The following is an 18,845-nucleotide window of genomic DNA, read 5'->3' on the forward strand; positions in this document are numbered from 1 at the left end:
GCCTGCTTCTCCTTCCCCCTCTCCTCCCCCTCCCCCGCTCGTGCTCACGCTCTCTCTCTCTCTCTATATATATATATATCTCAAATAAATAAATAAAATCCTTAATAAAATAAAATGTTCAAGGAGCCACATTTTCAAAATAATCTCTCCACCCAACATTGGGCTCAAACTCACAACAGTGAGATCAGGAGTCATTCACTCTACCTACTGAGCCAACTGGGTGTCCTTTAGTAGGCTCATTTTTTTTTATTAGAGAGAGTGAATGCAAGGGGGCGGGCAGAGAAGAGGAAGAGGAGGCAGAGGGAAAGGGAGAGAGAGAATCCCAAGCAGGCTCCTCAATCAGTGCCCAGCCTGAGGCAGGGCTCATCCCAAGACCCTGAGATCACGACCTAAGCCAAAACCAAGAGTCAGACACACAACTGACTGAGCCACCCAGGCACCCCAGTTGCCACATTTTTAAAAAGTAAAAACAAGTAGGTGAAATTTTAATAGTATATTTTATTTAACTGAATGTATCCCAAATACTACCATTTCAACATGCAAATATTACTTTTGAAAGTATTGATGAAATATTTTTTTGTTTTTAGGTTTGTACTGTCTTTGAAATTTAGTGTGCATTTTTAAATTGAAATATAACGTCATAAAAAAACAAAAACAAAAGATACCAATAGTATCTAATTTAAATATGTTAGGATTTTCCCAACTGTGAGAGTTCAAAATTGCTTCTTACCAATATAATTATTTCTCAGTCGAAAAAAATGCAAGTTAGAGAAAAACTAATCACTGTTTCACTAAATGTTGATGTTAGAGTAAGGGAAAAATTATGATATATCTGCCAAGTGGGGCACCATAAATCTGGAAAAAGGAATGTGACAGACACAGCTTCAAGTACTGATAAATAATAATTATCAAGATATATTAAGTAAAACAGAGGAAAAGTGACATAACTATTATGTCTTAAAATAGAAGAGGGGTGTTTATTTGTACATAAAGAAAATACCTGTGTAAAGAGCACCAAGAAATTGCAACGTTTGAGATAGTCAAGGAAGACAGGCACCTGGCTAGCTCAGTCAGTAGAGAGCTTGTGACTCTTGTCTCAAGGTTGTGAGTCAAACCACACCTTTGGTATAGATATTTCTTTTTAAAAAAACCACCTTAGAAATGTTCAAGAAGTTATATTAAGTGTCTTGATATTGGAAGTGGAAGGGAAACATTGTAAACCACGTAAGTGTATTTCATATTCAAAAATAAATGAAGCCCCTACAGTTAAAAAATAATCATAAACATCAAATTCATCATAAATATGTGAAAGCCAACCATTTAGAGAAACCTTAAAAGAATCATTCAATGTACAAATATTATTTTAAAAGGAAATTAAATTGGTGCAATAAAAACACTAAAATAGGAGCGCCTGGGTGGCACAGCAGTTAAGCGTCTGCCTTCAGCTCAGGGCGTGATCCCAGCATTATGGGATCGAGCCCCACAACAGGCTCCTCCGCTATGAGCCTGCTTCTTCCTCTCCCACTCCCCCTGCTTGTGTTCCCTCTCTCACTGGCTGTCTCTATCTCTGTCAAATAAATAAATAAATAAATAAATAAATAAATAAATAAATAAATAAAATCTTTTTTAAAAACCCCACTAAAATAACTGATATCAATGGAAAAGAAAAGGCAAAGTAACATAGCGACCTTAAAACATTTCAGTGCAGTGGTAATATGAGATTTGAAAGTAAATAATTCCAATATGTCATACAAGTATCTCCCTACATTTCCTAAAGATTGAAAAATTAAAATATTTATTAAATATCATTTGGGAAACAATTTCTATCATGCAAACAAAAGTAATCCATTCAAGCCAACTTTAAAACCTTTAAAAAAAGGGGAATGCTACCGAAGTAAATTCATTACTGCAAAGTGATTATCTGCAACAAATTAAAATGAATTCTCAGCATAACTGTAATTTAAGTAAATGAATTAGTACCAATACAGAACTTACATCTGAAATGATGAGATAATAATCAAGTATAAAACCATACTTTAAAAAGATGGAGGGAAATATTAAAGATTTAAAACGAAAATTATTGTGAAAAATATTTTTGAGACTCACAGTGTCCGCAGAGCTGGGACCCTGAGGTAGGCTGGGGCTGAAGGCCATGAGGTCGGTCTTGGGCGGGCCCTCCCCAGAGCACACCCTCTGCCGCCTCTGCTGCGAGTACGACCAGCTCCCCACCGCGCTGGAGCACACGAGCGTGGGCTTCCCAGGCCCGCACGCGCCCTCTGTGGGCGGCGCCGAGCACCGCAGCGCGGTGTACAGCAGCAGCGTCAGCACCAACAGGCTGGACACGGCGCAGATGGCGACGATCAGGTACACGTTGACATCCACCAGCGCCGCCTCCGCGCCCGCCGCGCCCGCCAATACCCGCGACGACGCCTTTGGCGCCTGGCCGCTCTCCACCAGCGACAGCAGCACAGTGGCCGTGGCCGTCAGCGCCGGCTCGCCGTGGTCCTTCACCAGCACAAGCAGGCGCTGGCGCGCCGAGTCCGCCTCGTCCAGGGTGCGCGTCGTGCTGACCTCTCCCGTGTACAGCGCCACGCGGAACGGGCTGCGCGCGCCACCCGCCGCCGGCTGCAGCTCATACGACAGCCACGCGTTGTAGCCAGAGTCCGCGTCCACCGCGCGCACCTTCGCCACCACATGGCCCGCGCCCACCGACCGCGACACCAGCTCGCTTAGCGCGCCGCCCACGCCGCCCGCGCCAGGCCGCGGCAGCAGTGCGGGCGTGTTGTCGTTCTCGTCCAGCACGAACACCTGCAGCGTCACGTTGCTGCCCAGCGGAGGCACGCCCGCGTCGCGCGCGCTCACTTGGAACTGCAGCAGCTCCAGCTCCTCGTGGTCCAGCGGCTGCAGCGCGTACACCTTGCCGCTCTCCGCGTGCACCGACACGTAGCTCGACAGCGCACGCTCGCCCACGCGCCGCTCCACCAGCGAGTAGGACACCAGCGCGTTCTCCTGCGCGTCGGCGTCGCGCGCAGACACCGTGAAGATGTGGCAGCCGGGCGGGTTGTTCTCCCTCACGAACACCGTGTACTCGGGCTGCGCGAATGCCGGCGCGTTGTCGTTCACGTCGGCCACTTCCACGTACATGCTAGCTGTGGTGGACAGCGAAGGCGAGCCTCCGTCTCGTGCTGTCACCACCAGCTCATAGTTCGCCACGCTCTCTCGGTCCAGGGCGCTTTCCAGCACCAGCGAATAGTAATTCTTGAAGGTGGACACCAGCTTGAAGGGAACGTGGGGCGACAGGGTGCAGGTCACCTGCCCATTGAGACCGGAGTCCCGGTCAGACAGACTAATCAGGGCGATGACGGTCCCCACTGAAGCGTCCTCTTGGACCGGCAGAGATATGGAGGTTATGACCATCTCTGGGATATTATCATTCTCATCCAGAAGTTTTACTATTACTTTGCAGTGTCCAGTTAATGGAAATGAACTTCTATCTACAGCATCGATATTAATTTCATATAAATTACAGTCTTCGTAATCCAGTTCTCCTTTAACTGTTATCTCCCCACTATTGGAATCGATTATAAATTTAGATTTGACGTTGTCAAGAACAAGATCACTAAAGAGGTATACTATTTCCTTATTAATGCCTTCATCTGCATCTGAGGCGTTCAGTTTAATAACTAATGTCCCATTCGGTGCATTTTCTAATAATCTGATATTATAAATTGATTTATCAAATTTAGGGGCATTATCATTTGCATCCAATACGTTGATTAATAATTGAACTGTACCTGTTAGTTCAGGTTTTCCTCCATCAATTGCAGTCAGTAATAAAAGATGTTCCTGGATTTCTTCTCGATCTACTGCCTTCTTTAAGACTAGCTCTAAAATGTTTGTTTCTTCTTCATTTGCTTTAACATCCAAGTCAAAATATTCATTAGGATTTAATTTGTATCTCAATTCTGCGTTTACTCCGACATCCATATCAGATGCGCCCTCTAGCGGAAACCGGGAATCCACTATTCTTGACTCTAAAATAAATAATCTTTGTTCCTGTCGGAAGAACCTTGGCGGGTTGTCATTAATGTCCTTCACCTCCACCTCTACATGGAAAACCTGCAGCGGCCTGTCCACGATCACTTCCAGGTGGATGCTACACTCCGCGCTCCGCCCGCATAGCTCCTCCCGGTCGATCCGAGAATTCACAAACAAAATGCCATTCTGCAGATTTACCTCCAGAAGGTCTCTATGACCTTTGGACGCCATCCGGAACAGGCGTGGCACCAGCTCCGCCAGCTCCAGCCCCAGGTCTTGGGCGATGCGGCCCACGAAGGTGCCGTGTTTGACCTCCTCCAGGACCGAGTAGTGGACCTGGCCGCTCCCGGCCTCCCAGACTGTGAGGAGCAGAAGCGAGAGCAGCAGGCGCCGGGAACCAGGACTTCTTCTCTGGGAATATACCATCGCAAATTTGTTGCAATTTTCAAATGTCTATTGAACCACCACACGATAGCTTTTGGAAACCTAATTCCCAATTTGCTATAATTTTTTGTTTGCTCACCTTTTCAGCTTCAGCAGGAGAGTAAAAAACGGAGTAGCCTTTTCCTTTCTGTGTAAGGAAAATAAACTCACTGTATTCCTTTATCGGGAAAGGGGGAAAAAAAAAAAAGCCAACCACCAAACTTGCGGTTTCCAGCGCCATCATGTGGATGAAAGGGTGAGTTTTTACTTTGTCATGCTTTATTTGCCTTAAGTTCATTAAATATTTCCCAATTTCAATGACTTTTAAGTATTCTTTATTTTCCTTATCTCTAATTTAAATACATCGTTAAGATTATAATAAAGGATATCAGTGTTCACTAAAATATTGCAAAATCAATACACTTTAGTCGTGCCCACCAATCTTTACTAGAGGAATTTATATTGGTCTATTCTATTCAGGGAGTGGCTTTATATAATTCCTAACTGAAATTAAAGGTTTTAGTTTTTCATTTATTTCCATACTAAAATATATCTTATAAATTTCTTGAGTGTTTTCTATTATTTTCATGGGATGTTTGTACATTACTTCTATGTTAATCATGAAACGAATTTATATTCCTATTTGCAGCACTTAATATCTGCTTTTTGTTGATGTTATCTTTAAAGTAACAAACTATTTGAATAGCATTCTTGTGTGAGTTTCCATTTGGAAATCTAATATTTAAATTGCTAAAAATCCATTTCTTTAATTTCTCCCTATATCACCTACTTTTAATGTTAACTAAAAAATCATATGTGGAGATTTAAATTTTCTAGAGGCCAAAATCATAGTAAAAACACTTTTGGTCAGTATCTTGACACCATTTTTCAAATTAGATGCATCTAGGCAGAATTTCTTCAACTACTGATAAATCACAGTTCATATAAACTGTGAAAGTACATATCTTTGCTTTTATGCAGCAAATCAAAATACTAATATTTTCCTGTAGATATACTACTCTATAAAATGGGTTCCAGTAAAAACTAAAACATTGAAAATAAACCATATTATTAACTTTTTAATCATCTGTTTGATTTACTGCATGATACCACTTAGACTTACTTATAAATATGGCCAAAAGAAAATGTCATCAATTTTTTCCACTGAAAAAGAAATTTAGTCTTCTGCTTGTGTATATGCTACCTAGAATTCCTTAAATATTAAAAAATCCTCCTTACCTATGAAGACCTTGGGTCCAGGAGATCAATAATTCTATTACTTGACACTTTTACATGTAAAGCCAAACCACAAATATATTCCTTAATTTTTGTTTAAGTTGCGTGTGAGACTCGAAGTATTATTTTTGTGTCAATGTATAAAACAAATGTGGAAAAATAGTAATATAAAGAATAGTGAGAAGATAAATGAGAAATTACTAGAAAATACAAAATCAATTGAAACACTTTTGCTTCCCAGTATTCAAAGTAGTAAAGAATTAGAATAATGTTACTGGATTCATTTCTTATATAATATTTAACAGTACATTTATCATTCCCTTTAGTTTTTCAAAGATTCTTACTCTTTCTACTAACATGACTTTCCCCTCGGCACTCAGATCACCCAAACACTAAATAATCTGAACACTAATCAAATTTCCAGATTACTTATCTGTTACCGATAATGACAATTTGAAAACATTTTAATATACAACAGCTAAAAAAACAAAAGTGATAATAAATGTGTTGAAATACCATCAGTTAAGGTTGATTTACGTTCTATTATGGAACTATGACTGATGTGAAACTCCAAAACCATACTATAAACCAATTTACTTTTGAAAAAAGTGAATGTCAAGTATTTAACAGCCAAACTGACAATGTGATGTTAACTATGTATGCATGGTGATTTATAGAATATTTTCAGCACATATTTCAACATTATGAAAATATACACAATGGAAAAAATGGCATCAACAGTATCACATGCTTCTTTCAGTTTGTATTTTCTTTCATGTAAATATATAGATATTTCAAGAGAAAACAAGACTCTTGACATTTGACCCATTTTCACATCTGTTGGATAATATTAAGTTTTTGAATTATCACCTGCATTTGTTTTTCAATGCTCAACTATTTGGGGGGAGGTTAAGTTCTCAACAATTATAGGCTGTCTGGTCTTAATTTCACAGACAACTCCATCAGTAGAGAAAATCTTTTAATCTTTTTCCAAACCATTCTTTCAATCAATATTATAGATTACCTTAATAACTGATCTTTTCATTTGCTAGTTTCTTTAAAAATTTTAGTTATATTTCAACCTTGTTACAGAAATTAAACTCCTTCCTTGACCAGAATTTAGGTTAAGAAAACCAGATAGAGTTTTGAGACATCTGTACTTAATATAATGGGAAGCATTCCAAAAAGATGTTACACTAGAAAATTTAACTTTGCATTGGAGTCTAGATGCCCTTCATCACTACAAAACTCCAGAATAAAATTTTAATAATTTCTCTTCTATCTGTAAAAATTTACATTGGTCTGCCACACTGTCCAGAAATAACAGGTGAAGTTGAAGCAATCTTTTAAAGACTTATAAATAATTTAGGCAGCTGTGTCAAATTTGACCAAAAAATTAATTATGAAAACTTATCCTATGAAAGCACATTTGTGCATATGGCATATATCTTTACATTACTCTTAATGGTTCAACCTCCCTATAAAGTACTGTGCTAAAATATATTTTCTCTGGGGAGAAAAATCTGAGAGTAATTTCAAAGTACCTCTAAGTGAAAAAGTAAAGTATATTACATGTAGTTTTTTATTCACAATCCTATTTCCTTTATTATTGCCAAATAGGCTCATTTAAAAGTGGAAAGGGACAATAGAGCTAAAATTTAAAACTTTGGTTCTATTATCTGTTTTCACATTAATATCCATATGGGCTCAAGCAAGCTTTTTATGTCTCAGCTACAGTTTATTCATCATTTAATTGAGAGAAATTATGATCTTTTAGGTCATATTCAGTTTTAAAATCCTAGGTCAAGTGAGTAGAAACTTGCTGAAGTGCAAGATTCTTATAGCATTAGCCAGTGTCCAGGGTGAAAAAGAAGAAAGCAGGGTAATTAAACATCAATAAACATCAATAAGCTTGGTTCTTATGATTTAGTGGTGAGGAGGAAGAAACAAAATTTCAAATAAAGTCCAAAATTTTTATTCTACTAACTTTATTTCACACACCACAAAATAGAACTGGGGAGTGAGTGGGAAAGGAAAAAGTTCAGAAGATTTGTAATGACAAGCATCATTATAGGAGATAAAAAGGAAAAGAAATAAAATATTTATTTCAATTAAAACTTTTCCATAAATTCCTAAATCCGTATCTGTGAGATATTTATGTTATCCATGTTGTAAGGAATATAATGACATCTTCAATAACTATAACTTCTCAAGCACAATATCCAAAACTCACTACAAAATTATCAGGCTTACCAAGCAAGAGGATTATGAGAAAAAAGTATCACAATAAAAAAGGCAAACATATTATCCATTTATTACAGTGATCTGATAGAGCACAAATAAACTGTGATTACTATACTGAAATAAATACAAACTAAAATAAAGAATTTCACCAGAAAACTGAAATATTTTTTCAAAAGGAAAACTACAATTCTAAAGGAAAAAAAATTTCACAACTGAAGTTTAGATTCCATTGATGATTTTAATAGTAGATTGAACTAAGAAGAGAAAACTGCTGAATTAGAAGACTGGTCAGAATAAATATCCAGCATTAATAAAGAAACCAAAAATTATCTTCAAAAAACAGAAAGGGGCATAGAAGATATGAGAGATATGATGATAATGCTGCACACACATATCCTTTGAGTTACAGAAGAAAAGGATAAAAACGTGATGCAGAAGTGATATTTGAAGGCAGACTGCTGAAATTTTTCTGCACTAATGAAAGACACCAAGCCGCATATTCAAGAAACTTTTAACACTGCAAACAAGATAAAATAAAACTAAAACTGATCATATAATAACGCCACTGAAAATAAAAAACTAAGACAAGTATAAAAAGCAGCTGGAGGAAAAGAAAAAAGGCACACTACCTGAACAATAAACTTGACAGCAATTTATTTCAAGAATGGCATTCATTTCAGGGATACAATCTTGAAAGTGCTTGGGGGAAAAATCACTTCTAACCTAGAATTTGATACTCAGCAAAACTATTTTTCAAAAGTGATGAAAATAAGCATAGTTCTGATACCACTAAAAAAAATATTAAAGATTTTCTTCAGGAGAAATATGATCCCAGAAAGAAACAAAAACAAAAGTAACTGTATAAAACATGATAATAATGTAAACTGTGCCTAGAATAAATCTATAACTGAAAGGCATAATACCAAACAAAAGTGGAAGCAGGCAAAAGGAGTTATTATTCAAGGTCCTAGCATTGTCTGAAAGTGACAAAAGCACTAATTTAATTTAAACTCTAACAAGTCATTGATGCTTGTTTTAAAATCCAGGAAATCAACTCTCTCACACCATACACAAAGATAAACTCCAAATGGATGAAAGACCTCGATGTGAGACAGGAATCCATCAAAATCCTAGAGGAGAGCATAAGCAGCAACCTCTACGACATTGGCCACAGCAACCTTTTTCATGACACATCTCCAAAGGCAAGAGAAACAAAAGAAAAAAATGAACTTGTGGGACTTCATCAAGATAAAATGCTTCTGCACAGCCAAGGAAACAGTCAAAAAAACTAAGAGGCAGCCCACAGAATGGGAGAAGGTATTTGCAAATGACACTACAGATAAAAGACTGGTATCCAAGATCTACAAAGAACTTCTCAAACTCAACACACAAGAAACAAATAAACAAATCATAAAATGGGCAGAAATATGAACAGACACTTTTCCAATGAAGACATACAAATGGCTAACAGACACATGAAAAAATGTTCAAAATCATTAGCCATCAGGGAAATTCAAATCAAAATCACACTGAGATACCACCTTACACCAGTTAGAATGGCAAAAATTGACAAGGCAAGAAACAACAACTGTTGGAGAGGATGTGGAGAAAGGGGATCCCTCCTACATTGTTGGTGGGAATGCAAGTTGGTACAGCCACTATGGAAAACAGTGTGGAGGTCCCTTAAAAAGTTAAAAATTGAGCTACCCTATGATCCAGCCATTGCACTACTGGGTATTTACCCCAAAGATACAGACATAGTGAAAAGAAGGGCCATATGCACCCCAATGTTCATAGCAGCATTGTCCACAATAGCTAAATCGTTGAAGGAGCTGAGATGCCCTTACACAGATGACTGGATTAAGAAGATGTGGTCCATATATACAATGGAATATTACTCAGCTATCAGAAAGAATGATTTCTCAACATTTGCTGCAACATGGACGGCACTGGAGGAGATAATGCTAAGTGAAATAAGTCAAGCAGAGAAAGACAATTATCATATGGTTTCACTCATTTATGGAATATAAGAAGTAGGAAGATTGGTAGGAGAAGAAAGGGATAAAGAAAGGGGGGTAATCAGAAGGGGGAATGAAGCATGAGAGATTATGGACTCTGGGAAACAAACAGGGCTTCAGAGGGGAGGGGGGTGGGGGAATGGGATAGGCTGGTGATGGGTAGTAAGGAGGGCACGGATTGCATGGTGCACTGGGTGTTATATGCAACTAATGAATCATGGAACTTTACATCAAAAACCAGGGATGTACTGTAAGGTGACTAATATAATATAATAAAAAATATTAGTATTAAAAAAATAAAAAAATAAAAAAATAAAAAAATAAAATCCAGGAAACCAATAAAGAAATCAGCAAAAGAATGTACTGTATAATTGAAAAGATAATGGAGAAAATGAGTGATTAAAATATACCAATCCAGATAAAGACAAAAAAGGAAGAGAAATAGAAAGGAATTTTTAAGGATTGTTTTTAAAACTACACCTAACATAATTAATGATAAATTATTTTTTTAGATTTTATTTATTTATTGGAGAGAAGAGAGAAAGAGCACAGCAGGGGGAGGGGAAGAGGGAGAGAGAGATACAGATGGAGGGCTCCATTCCCAGGACCCTGGGATCATGACCTGAGCCAAAGGCAGATGCTTAACCAACTGAGCCACCCAGGAGTCCCAAAGATAAATTATTTAAAATTTTCCTTTTACTTCATAAATGAGACAAGGTTGCTCACTATTGCCATTTCTATTTACCATAATACTAATTGTCCAACTCAACACCATTAAAGCACACAAAACATATAATGGGTATAAGAATTGGGAAGGAAAGAGTTACAGCTATCATTTGTTGATGGCATTATTGTCTATATTGAAAAATACAAAGCACTTAAAGGTAAATTATTAGAATTAATAAGTGATTTTAACAAGTTAGCTATATAATATGTCAATACAAAAACACATTATACATTCATATGTACCTTTTCTTTTATTTAGAGAGAGAGTGCAGGAACGAGTGGGAGGGGCAGGGGGACTAGGAAGGAGAGAGAATCTTAAGCAGGCTCCAAGCTCATCACTGAGCCCAGTGTGGGGCTCAATCTCACAACCCTGGGTTCGCGACTTGGCTTGAAATCAAGAATCAGATGCTTAACCTACTGAGCCACCCAGGCACCTCTTTGCTTCACATTTCTAAATAGATTCAATGTAATTCAAATAAAAACCTCACCAAGTTGTTCTTATGGAATTTATATACAAATTTAGGTGAAAATAAAAGAGGCAACATGGCATTGATATAAAAAACCTTTTTTTTTAGGTCTAATAAATTAGAATGACAAAAAAGATCATACCTATAGAATGGAATATTATTTTGTAAAAAACATGGAATTCATTTGTTTTAAAGATTTTATTTATTTGGGCAACCCTCTCAAGTCCCCTCCCTCTTTGGGGGCATTGTACTACCACTTTGCTATTGCTCAATAAACCTTGCTTTGCTTCCCACCAAAAAAAAAAAAGTTATTTATTTATTTGTCAGAGAGAGAGAGAGCACATGCAGGGGGAGCAGCAGGCAGAGGGAGAAGCAGACTCCCCGCTGAGCCAGGAGCCCAGTGAGGGACTTGATCCTAGGACCCTGGAATCATGACCTGAGCTGAAGGCAGCCACTTCACTGACTAAGCCACCCAGGCATACCCATGAAATTCATTTTTAAGAAATGTTGCTTCAGTTGAATGTCATTGGGGAAAAATTAATCTTGACTCCTATGTCACAAAAGACAAAAAGAATTGGAAAAGGATTGTATATTTAACATGAATATGAAAAAAATGCCAAAGAAATTATCTTCATAACATAGAATGAAGATAAAAGGATTGCTACATTGAACTTAACTAAAATTAAAATTTTTAGGGGTGCCTAGGTGGCTCAGTCAGTTGAGTGTCTGCTTTTGGCTCCGGTCCAGGATCCTGCAATTGAGCCCCTTGTTGGCTCCCTGCTCTTCTGGGAGCCTGCTTCTCCCTCTCCCCCCCCACTGTGCTCTCTCTCTCACTATCTCTGTTGCTATATCTCTCTCAAATAAATAAATTCTTTTAAAAAATTAAATTAAATTAAAATTTTCTATTCACCAAAACACTAATGAAGAGCAGAACAGTGCATAAGCAAGAATGGTGTTACATCCAGGATATAAGAAATCTTGAAAAACAATAGAAAATGCACCACAATAGAAAAATAGGCAGAGACTTGAAAAGCTATTGTACAAAATAAGATATAAAAATGGCCAATAATAATAAAGGGGCTCAACTTCATTTATAAATCAGGAAACATAAAATGGAGATACCAAACATAACCCAGCAAAATGGCATCTATGTAAACAATCTGACAAAACCAAATTTGGGAGATGACATAGAGCAATACACTGCCAGCACAAGTGTAAATGGGTAAAAACATCTGAGAAAGCTGTTTGATATATTAAAGACGAATATATGTACATATTTCATGTTCTATTAATTTCAATCCTACTTGAATAATAGAGAAAACTGCATACATAGGCACTGAAAAAATTTTAAATATAATTATGGCAGCATTATTCTAAACACACATAAGGAAAACAATGCAAAATCCTCCACAGTGTAATAAATGATTCATACTATAGTCGGAAAATAAACTACCAGAGAGAAAACAAGTTAAATGAACTCCAACTACACATGGCAATATGGATGACTCCACAGAATGATGAATGACAAATACGAAGAATACACAAACACAGGCACACACTAACACATTTTGTGCAATTCTATTTAGATAAAGTTCAGTGAACAGGTAAAATTTAGTAACAGTTATAAAGTTAAAACTGGCTACATCTGGGGAGAAAAAAGGGTGATTTTGGAGGTCCATTTAAGTAGCTTCTTAAGTGGAATGGAAGTAACATAAGTGTTCACTTTCAAATGATTGAGTTATATTATTACATCTGGGCACTTTTCAATGTATTATAGGAAAATAAAAGGAAAACTTTTTTTTAAAGTTGATTACAACTGAAAATAAATAGGTGAAGATGGTAAGTACAAAATTTATAAGTTATATACATATGCATTGAATAATGAAGATTTTTAACAAGATATATATCCTTAGGGTCCTATAATTCTAAAAGACATTAGTTAAAATGGGTATATAAGAACTGAAAAAAATGTCAGAGAAATTTCATTCTGAACTTTAGGAAGAAATACATTGAATAAAGTAAAATAAAATTTTAGCTTAAAAATTCAGATTAAATAAAGGATATTTAAAACTAACCTTTGAAAGGGACTCTCCAGTTGCTGGTTGAAGATCCTCTCTGTCCCTAGAGTCAGGTACACTGGGGCTGAAGGCCATGAGGTCGGTCTTGGGCGGGCCCTCCCCAGAGCACACCCTCTGCCGCCTCTGCTGCGAGTACGACCAGCTCCCCACCGCGCTGGAGCACACGAGCGTGGGCTTGCCAGGCCCGCACGCGCCCTCCGTGGGCGGCGCCGAGCACCGCAGCGCCGTGTACAGCAGCAGCGTCAGCACCAACAGGCTGGACACGGCGCAGATGGCGACGATCAGGTACACGTTGACATCCACCAGCGCCGCCTCCGCGCCCGCCGCGCCCGCCAACACCCGCGACGACGCCTTTGGCGCCTGGCCGCTCTCCACCAGCGACAGCAGCACAGTGGCCGTGGCCGTCAGCGCCGGCTCGCCGTGGTCCTTCACCAGCACCAGCAGGCGCTGGCGCGCCGAGTCCGCCTCGTCCAGGGTGCGCGTCGTGCTGATCTCGCCCGTGTACAGCGCCACGCGGAACGGGCTGCGCGCGCCACCCGCCGCCGGCTGCAGCTCATACGACAGCCACGCGTTGTAGCCAGAGTCCGCGTCCACCGCGCGCACCTTCGCCACCACGTGGCCCGCGCCCACCGACCGCGACACCAGCTCGCTCAGCGCGCCGCCCGCGCCGCCCACCCCAGGTCGCGGCAGCAGCGCAGGCGCGTTGTCGTTCTCGTCCAGCACGAACACCTGCAGCGTCACGTTGCTGCCCAGCGGAGGCACGCCCGCGTCGCGCGCGCTCACTTGGAACTGCAGCAGCTCCAGCTCCTCGTGGTCCAGCGGCTGCAGCGCGTACACCTTGCCGCTTTCCGCGTGCACCGACACGTAGCTCGACAGCGCACGCTCGCCCACGCGCCGCTCCACCAGCGAGTAGGACACCAGCGCGTTCTCCTGCGCGTCGGCGTCGCGCGCAGACACCGTGAAGATGTGGCAGCCGGGCGGGTTGTTCTCCCTCACGAACACGGTGTACTCGGGCTGCGCGAATGCCGGCGCGTTGTCGTTCACGTCGGCCACTTCCACGTACATGCTAGCTGTGGTGGACAGCGAAGGCGATCCCCCATCTCGCGCTGTCACCACCAGTGCATAGTTCGCCACGCTCTCTCGGTCCAGGGCGCTGTCCAGCACCAGCGAATAGTAATTCTTGAAAGTGGACACCAGCTTGAAGGGAACGTGGGGTGACAGGGTGCAGGTCAACTGCCCATTGGCACCAGAGTCGAGGTCATACACGCTGACCAGGGCGATGACCGTGCCTAATGGAGCGTCTTCTCTGATTGGGAGCGACAAGGACTTGAATTCCATTACTGGGACATTGTCGTTGGTGTCCTCAACTTCCACCATAACTGTACAATGTCCAGAGAGTGGGGGTTGTCCTTTATCAATACCCTCTACAAGAATTTCATAGGATTTGCTTTCTTCAAAATCGATATATCCCTTTACCATAATTTCTCCAGTAATTGGATCTATGTGAAACTTGGACTCCACATTTGGTAAAATATCAGTTGAGAATGAATAAATAATGTCTGCATTCGAGCCTTCATCTAAATCTGAGGCGTTAAGTTTCATTACCAACGTTCCATTAGGAGTATTTTCTGGCAATTTCACGGCATAGAGTGTTCTGTCGAAAGCTGGGGCATTGTCATTGGCGTCCAGCACTTTAATGAATAACTGAACAGTGCCAGTCAGCTCAGGTTTGCCGCCATCAGTGGCTGTGAGCACTAAAAAAATCTCCGGAGCTTCTTCCCTGTCTAAAGATTTCCTTAACAGTAGCCCAAGACGTTTCACCCGCTCGTCATCATTCGGTTTTTCCAGCGAAAAATACTCATTAGGGCTCAGGGTGTAGGTCAGCAAAGCGTTGGCCCGGATATCTGCATCGGATGCGCCCTCTAGTGGAACCCGAGAGTCAATAGGCCTGGATTCCGCCATAAATAAATTCTTTTGTGTTCCAGGGAACATAGGAGGATTGTCGTTAATGTCCTTCACCTCCACCTCCACATGGAAAACCTTCAGCGGCCTGTCCACGATCACCTCCAGGTGGATGCTACACTCCAGACTCCGCCCGCACAGCTCCTCCCGGTCGATCCGAGAATTCACAAACAAAATGCCATTCTGCAGATTTACCTCCAGAAGGTCCCCGTGGCCTTTGGACGCCACCCGGAACAGGCGTGGTACCAGCTCCGCCAGCTCCAGCCCCAAGTCCTGGGCGATGCGACCGACGAAGGTGCCGTGTTTGGCCTCCTCCAGGACCGAGTAGTGAACCTGGCCACTCCCTGCTTTCCAGGCTGCGAGGAACAGAAGTGAGAGCAGCAGACGCCGGGATTCCTGGCTGCTTCCCCAGGAAAACTCCATCTCCAGCCCGCAGTGCTTTGTTTTCACTAAGGGATCTTGTTCCAAAATCAGGAAAAATTTTCTAACCTTTCAGTCTAGTGCCGCTGTATCCTCCATTTCTCCGCATCTGGATGGTAGACGCAGCTTCTTTACAAGAACAGAAGGGATTTTTTTTTCTTTCTCTGTACATCAGTTTTATGGTACAGAGCGACATCATGTGGCTCCAAACCGTAAGTAATGGATTCTGATACCGGTAAGTCTTTTTCTTTCGGCCATTCCGCATACTTTAACGCCGTTGGAAAACAGAAGCACATTTTATATTACTAAGGTCCACGGTTTGTACTGTTGATTATGATCCTTAGTTTCACCATGGGGGCAGTTTTACTTCAGTGGAAATCCTTTTTTTCACACAGGTTTTAAGTATTTATAGAGACCCAGCTATAGTTAACGTGCATACACTTTGTAAACATAGAATTGTTAAGTGTTGATTAGAAAATTCTCAACAGATTTTATGTGTTCCTGAGAATGGGGGAAAGTAGTTATTAATGATGACACAGTCTTCATCTTTGGATTTCATATTCCTGGTGTTGAAGACTTCAGAGAACCCTCTGATCTAGGAAACCTCCAGTGGCAAGAATAAGCCATTGAAAGAGAACTTTAAAAATTTGGGGACATTTTTAAATGTCCTAAAAAAGGAAGCAAAAATCACCAGCATTTAACTGAAAGTCTTCATTAATTCATCTAAGGGCTGAAAGTGCAAGGAACTTTAAAAAGGAAGTAGGATGTTGTGGTACATAATTGGTGTGGGAAAGTATTACAAATAATTTTATTAACAAATACACTCACCTCCCACAAGCAAGATTGGTATTCTCAATTTGTCTCTTAGATTTATAAATCCTGTCTCTTAAATTTATAAATCCTGTTCTCCAGTGCCTAATATGCATAAACTTCTGTTTTCTTCTATAGTGCTCATGTATTTTAGTCAAAGTGGACAATTTTCTGCTTCCAATAATATTTTTCACTAAAAAAATACTCATTTCATCCACTAAGTACTATCCATCATTTCCAAATGATTCACAAAGCAATTTCCCCCATTTTATAACCATTTTAAAATTTCTTGACCTCTTCATAAAATGAAGAGTTTCATGATTAACCCAGTTGAGTAGGTATTTTTATTTTCTTTTATATACTATATAGCATACAGATGGAATCACTCGGGTCATTTATTACATTAATATCTCTTTTGTAGGCATTTGGGTATGTGTGTCTAATGAATTGGGTGTCATGTAATAAGCACAAAGATCCAAGTAACTGGAACCTTCTTTTATGAAATATAAACTTTTAAAGAGAATAGTTGTGTCTTATTAGTTTAAGAGCTCAGAATACAAACCTAGTATTTGTTGAATATTTACCTACTAGAATAGTTTTGTTCTCTTCAATTGCCTAATAAAATGCATTAAATTAAGATGGTCGCAAGCCTAGTTAGGAAAATATTATGTCTCAGCAACAGCCTCTATAATTTTCCAGAGATACAAAAATATTTTACTTGGACATGGCCCTAATTAAGATATAGTTCAATTTCCATATTGAAACCTTGGTACTTAGTAGTCATGATCTTAAAGACATCCTGAGTTTTAATACTCAGTGAAGAATTCTCAATCAATAGAACACAATATATTTTCCTGACATAAGGAAACTTAACATAAAAGGACATGATGGTAATTATTTTCAAACTTTCTTTGCCTCTTACATGCATAAACCTCTTTCCCTCATGGTTGGTTAGAACAAAAAAAAAATCAATCTACTGAACATAGCTTTATGCTTCCATTTTATGAAAAGCCATATTCACACACATGAAAACATCTTTTTTGAATTAAAACATGAATCAGAGTAGTTTCTCTGTTTGAAGACCCAAACCGTAGATTTGCACAAAATGATCATAAATGTCAAACACACTGGAAGAAACCAAAAAAGACTCCCCGTTTACTTAATTTTGAAAATAATTATATGCATAGATGAGGAATGCAACAAAATATAAAGGATATTTATGTGAGAACCATTTGTATTCATCTGGTGTAGCAGCAATATATCTCTAAAGAGAAAAACTCAAAAGTCTTGACAATGTCTTATTAACTGAGAATCTTGTTAGGCGAGAATTTGAAGAGGAGAGCTCAATTTGAAGACTGAAGTCCCACATCCAACTTTGGATGACCCTGTTAATTACAACAGGATGAAAACCAGGCCAAATGAAATAACATGTGAACTCAGGTGGGACATGCTGTGGCTAACACTTGATGGACAGGGATCAACAAAGGATGGTGACAGAAAAGGTGGATTATCTCTCTATTGTATATGTTAGCTTCACCCACGATGTCGAGTATTAACCAGGTTTCAGCAAGGAAGCTTGTACAGGAAGTAGGAAGTCGTAGTTATAATTCATGTAAAAAAAATATTCTATATAACTGTATACACTGAAACCCAGTGACCTCCCACAAGAAGGTTAGTATTCTTTTTTTATCTTTCATGGTTTAGAAATAATCACTTGTTTTCTAGTCTCTAATATGGCTAAGGTTCAGTTTCCAGTGGCAAGGAAACTTGAATGGAAGTCCATCTATTTGGAGAAATTATCAAATGCCAAATAGGGAAATGACTACAAAATAATCTCATTTTGTTTTATTTGGTTCCAGTTATTTGGAGCTTTTATGTACTATATAACACACATTAATGGACAGGATGGTACTCAAAGGAAAACACTCACGAATAATAACACTAACTTATTGGAGTTTTTGGTCATTAGCATCCTTAATACTGTTTGGAAAATAGTTTAATGATTAATAAGTTTGCTAGTAGAAAATTTTTTTATGATTTATTTATTTTAGATAGAGAGAGCCCAGGGTGGGGGGCAGAGGCAGAGGGAGACATAGTCTTAAGTAGACTCCCTGAAGAGGGCAGAGCCCCATTAGGGGCTAGATCTCAAGACCCTGAGATCAACACCTGAGCTGAAACCAAGAGTCAGATGTTTAAAGGACTCCACTACCCAGGCACCCCTGATAGTTTTTAGATTAAATATAGAGTAGTATTCTTAACCAATTGTTCTGACGGAAAACAATTCTTAACAAAATTAATAATATACTTTCAAAAAGAATATTTTCTAAATGATGATATACCGGAGTATAAAATTTCACTTCCTATTGAATTTTCAACACTTACTAATAAAAGTAGTGAGAAACTTAAGATGTACAAAGATATGC

The 18,845-nt window shown here is 39.5% G+C and overlaps 1 protein-coding gene and 1 pseudogene across 1 annotated transcript; both read right to left on the bottom strand.

Annotated features, from left to right (window-relative positions):
• Positions 1–59: 59 nt before the first annotated feature.
• LOC123790254 (protocadherin alpha-5 pseudogene) lies at positions 60–5,938 on the bottom strand (annotated as a pseudogene).
• Positions 5,939–10,112: 4,174 nt separating this feature from the next.
• On the bottom strand, positions 10,113–15,634 carry LOC123790257 (protocadherin alpha-4-like). Its single transcript, XM_045794485.2, has one exon. The coding sequence runs from the start codon at positions 15,613–15,615 to the stop codon at positions 13,189–13,191; it is 2,427 nt and encodes an 808-aa protein (XP_045650441.2). The 5' UTR covers positions 15,616–15,634; the 3' UTR covers positions 10,113–13,188.
• Between the last annotated feature and the right edge of the window lie 3,211 nt (positions 15,635–18,845).

This window comes from Ursus americanus, chromosome 5 (assembly GCF_024610735.1).
Source record: "Ursus americanus isolate L20-20 chromosome 5, mUrsAme1.1.p, whole genome shotgun sequence".
Classification (NCBI taxonomy): domain Eukaryota; kingdom Metazoa; phylum Chordata; class Mammalia; order Carnivora; family Ursidae; genus Ursus; species Ursus americanus.

Bases quoted from the DNA above. Each gene is read 5' to 3' on its own strand.
- LOC123790257 (XM_045794485.2), bottom strand. From the start codon at position 15,615: ATGGAGTTTTCCTGGGGAAGCAGCCAGGAATCCCGGCGTCTGCTGCTC.